This window comes from Empidonax traillii, unplaced genomic scaffold, assembly GCF_003031625.1.
Source record: "Empidonax traillii isolate 1590-97213 ecotype Southwest subspecies unplaced genomic scaffold, ASM303162v1 scaffold375:size1330703, whole genome shotgun sequence".
Classification (NCBI taxonomy): Eukaryota; Metazoa; Chordata; class Aves; order Passeriformes; family Tyrannidae; genus Empidonax; species Empidonax traillii.
Window position 1 is genome coordinate 992,874 of NW_020955568.1, and position 4,234 is coordinate 997,107.

At 52.8% G+C, this 4,234-nt stretch overlaps 1 protein-coding gene across 3 annotated transcripts in view; it reads left to right on the forward strand.

Annotated features, from left to right (window-relative positions):
- The window catches only part of NR6A1 (nuclear receptor subfamily 6 group A member 1), a 70,171-nt gene that overhangs the window by 49,814 nt on the left and 16,123 nt on the right, over window positions 1-4,234 (forward strand). Inside the window, exon 1 of one of the 3 annotated variants that reach the window (XM_027892946.1) lies at window positions 32-203. The exons of the other annotated variants lie outside the window; for them this stretch is intronic. Within the exon in view, the coding sequence (XP_027748747.1) occupies window positions 176-203 (28 nt within the window). The 5' untranslated portion in view covers window positions 32-175. Of the gene's footprint in view, window positions 1-31; window positions 204-4,234 lie in introns of those variants that run through there. 3 annotated transcript variants of the gene reach the window in all.

Below are 4,234 nucleotides of genomic sequence, written 5' to 3' on the forward strand. Positions count from 1 at the left end.
GTGTCCGTCCATCAGCCGGCCGGTCGGTGTGCCGGCCCGGCCCCCCCGCGGGCCGTGCTGGCGGGGGCGGCGCTGACATCACGTCGTTAGCATAGGGCGGCCCGTGGCGGCGGCGATGGCCGAGCGGGGCTGCCCGCCCGCCGCCGCCATGAGGCGGCCCTAGAGCCGGCCGGGGATGAAGCGGGACTCGACCTGCATGGAAGGTGAGCGGGGCCGGGCCTTTGTCCGGGCGGTGCCGCGGAGGCTGTGCGGGCCCGGGGCCGCCTCCCCCCGGTGCTCCCGGGCCGGGGCCGCCCCGTCCCGGCGCCCGCGGCCGGCGGGGCTCGGAGCGGGGCGTGCGGGGCCGGGACCGTCCGGACCCGCGGGGGAGAAGGAGCCGAGCGGGCTGTCCCCTTTCGCTGCCTTTTTCCCGACTCCCGGGGCCGGGCAGAGCAGCCCCGGGCTGCGAACGGGATTATGCAATTAAAAAAAAAAAAAAAAGAGGGAGGGAAGGGCATTAGTTTGTTTTGTGGCTTAATTTGTTTATATTTTAAACTTCCTAATCCCTCCGACCATCTGGAGGAGCTTTTTTTAGTATCGTTAATTATTGATAGTATCGGGGTCACGGAGGCGCTCGATAGCGCCCGCCCGGCTCTCCCGGGACCGCCGCTGCTCCCCGCTATTTGCAGCCTTTTTTTACACCCTGGTACTGAAAACAGCCGCAAAAGCTCCTCTTCAGAGTGAGGATGAAATATTTCAGGAGAGAACACGGTGTGTTTGGCAGCACACGTTGGAGAAGTCACTATCTCAGTTGTGCCCAGGCCCTGCTCCCTCAGCCCGGACTGCTGGGGATGGGTTTAGGCTCAGATTTTCTTAATTCTGCATCGCTCTCAGTGGTTGCACATCTAGACAGCTTCATTAGGGCCAAGAGGATTGGTTTTAGGCAGGTAAGTCAGTTCTTCATCTTACTGCTTTATAATGTATCAGTTTAAAAATTAATGGTCTAATTCAGACGTGAATTCGGATTTGCAGCCGCGCCGGAGCCAGGGCAGGGACCCTGCACGGAGCTTTATTTTTCTTAAATTGGATTAGCGAAAGTTGATCACTCGGGAGAGCGGCCGCAAGCCGGGAGCGGGTGTGTGAGCGGGGGCAGCGCGACCGGGACCCTCGTGCCTGTCCCCGCTGCCGTCCCGGCCATCGGGCTCCTTCTGCTGCGCTGGCTTTTGTTCCAAACTCTTTGTGCAACAACTGGCCGGAGTGAGGGGTCCATCCTGTCCCCATCCCGCCCAGCGGAGCGGGGTGAGGGTCCCGCAGCGCCCCGTGTCCCCCGGCAGCTCCCAGCCAGGCCGGCCCCGTGGGGCGCGGGGTGGGTGTCGGGGTGAGGGAGCGCGGCCGGGGCTCCCCTGCCCGGCAGAAGTTGCATTTCACAGATGAGGTTTTGATATGCAAATGGAGATGGGTCCCAGGCCGGGGAAGGGTGATGGGTTTCATCGGCTGCCCGCTCCTGATTTATACCGACCCGAAAACGAGCAGCTGATGATTTCTGGGTTTTTATGAAGGTTTATTTTTGACTGAACTTTTCTTGGGCAGAAACACAGGAGGGAGTAAGACTGAGTTTGGGATTTCATTACTGGAAAGCAAGAGCAGAGTGAGATGCACTGGCCGTTCCTCTCGTGGAGCATTTCTCCTCTTTTCTTTTCAGTACTCGCTGCTTTTTAAAATGCGACTCTCTGTGAGAAGAACGTACTTTTACAGTACAGAGAATAAGGTTGCAGGCCGCCTCTTTCTTTCTCTCCTTTTTTTTTTTTTTTTTTACAAGAGGCTTGTCCATTTAAATTAACCTTTCTCCCAGTTGGGCACACAAATGTTTTTGTTTTAGTTCACAGAGGGTTAATTCTATTCAGCTCTCACCAAGGCTGGCCTGATCCGGGGCAGCACAATCTGCTCTTTGAGCCAGGCTGGCCAGGCAGGACACGGGTGCCTTCTCCCGCCTGCAGCGTGGGGCAGGGACCCCCGTGTGCGGGGTCGATGGGGAGCACGAGTGGGACACCCCGACCCATTGTGTGCCGGGCCACGAGCTCTGCTGCCAGGCTCGCTGCTGTCCCGAGCAGGGGCCGGCACACAGAAAATTTAATCCCAGTGTTCATCGATTTTAAGTTTAAAAAAAAAAAGGCCCCTGAAGCAAAGGCGCCTGGTTTGGGGGTGGGCTTGTTTGGACAATGCAACGCTCCGCAACGAGGGGGGAGTTTCTCCACTTGGGGCTTGATTTTCACAGGATGGTTTTCTTGAAATAAAAATTGACAACAGAAAAATTCGTCAGGAAAAATAAGAGGAGAAAGAAACCTCAACACATCTGTTTGTGTTTGAGGCATCATCAGAGGCGAGAGGGGAGCAAGATGCTGTTGGGATTTAAGTAACACATGTGTGAGATCTCCCCCTCTGCCCTCCCTCCCCAAACAGCTGGTATTTAGCAGCTTGAGATTCAAACCCAGCTAAAGGGTGCTGCAGGGGGGTGTGATAGGGTCAGTTAATCAAGAAGTAACTAACTGGTACACAGTTGAAAAGATGTTAAATATATTAATGAACAGCAGTGCTGAGTGTTGCCTGGAATCTTTTTTTTCAGTGACAAAAGATTTTCTTAGCTGTAAATCACGATCAGTTGTATAAATGGGATGTTCTGCCAGCAGCAGCTTGGCCTCCTCTTGCCTTCCAGCCAGACCAAATCCCAGCACCGTCTGTCCTGGGGTTTGGATGAGGGACTGTGCCTTCACTTTTGGCCTCGCTCTGGGAAATAAAGTCTTTGTTTCTCCTCCATCATAAAGCACCGAGATGGAGACTCTCACGAGCCAGCTGCACCAACACGCTGCCTGATTTCCAAGGTAAATCTTGCAGGGAGGTGTAGTTGCTGCAGAGTTTTAAACTGGGTCTCCAGGGGTGGGTGTGATCCCCTCGCAGCCTGGGGAACTGCTGGGATGCAGCCACAGCTGCTCCCCTCCTGGAATGCGAGCACTGAAGGTGCTTCCCGGTCACCTGCTCGGGGTGTTTGCCCGCAGGAGTGACACAGGTGGGAGTGGTGACACAGGCTTGCTGGGATCTGAGGGTGTGTCCCCATACTTGAATTTATTTGCTGTGTATTTTACAATCTCATTCGTGTGCCCTGGTGCTTTCTCTGTGTGTCTTTGCCGTGTGTTTCAGCAGGATTCGAAGGTATTTCCTTTTGGAAATGCATAGCAATTTTCTTTCAAGAATTATCAAGGCTGTTCATTTTGCTGAGGGGAAAAGCAAGTCTTTTGAAAAATAAATGTATTGCTTCTACCGTTTGCTTTATTAAATATAGAAAAGGGGAGATTCCTTTTCTTTCTTGTTCCATCTTCTGTGACTCTCGTGTAACATCATCATATTCTTGGAGAATTTACATTGTATGTGGTATGAAACCCACCATGACCTCTGAAAACAATACATCCTTTAATGTGGCTTCGGGGAGGGGCTAGCGAGGGAGTAGCCATAAAAATCTTCAGGGTTCAAGATGAGGTTGAGATTTTTGTGAGTGCTTTTGTCGTAGCAGCAACTGTTTGATTTAGTGGCCCCTGCTACAATGGGCTGGGAGAACAAAGCCAGAATATCCCGTGTATGAGTTTGTGAAATGTAAGACCCATCAGGAAAATTGAGGGGGGGGGGGGAGAGGGCAGCATCCTCAGCCCTCTCTGAAATAAAACACATGCAAGGTATTTGAAAAAATTTCCTCTCAAATACTTTGTTTCCTAATCTTCATTTGTCTTGTGTAGCTTTTGAAACTGGAGGGATGAGCAAGATGAGAGGTGACAGAGCCAGGAAGGAAGAGGGGCTTATTCATTTAAAAATGATTATCCTGAGTATGTGTTTTGATATTCTAATGAAATTTCAGGGTTAAGGGAGTTCAGAGCACCGCCAAAGCAAAACTGCTTCAGATTTGCCCGTGCTTTACCATTTCTGTGAAGTTTGCTGTGGTTCTGCCCCGGCTCTCCCACCCTTTGCCTCCACCAGGCACTGCATTAAGTAGGGTGAAAACCAGCAAAGGTCAGGGGCGGCAAACCCGTGGGCACAGGGGAACAATGTGGGCCTGGCCATGGTCCCTGCAGAATTTTTTAAACATCTAAACCCCTAAGACTTGGTGTAGGCCATCATTTTTCATCTCCCAGTTCTGTTTGAGCGTCAGTGTGCGGGTTGTGGGGACACCTCCGCGGTCCCTGGGGTCTGTGCCTTTGTTCATGGTGAG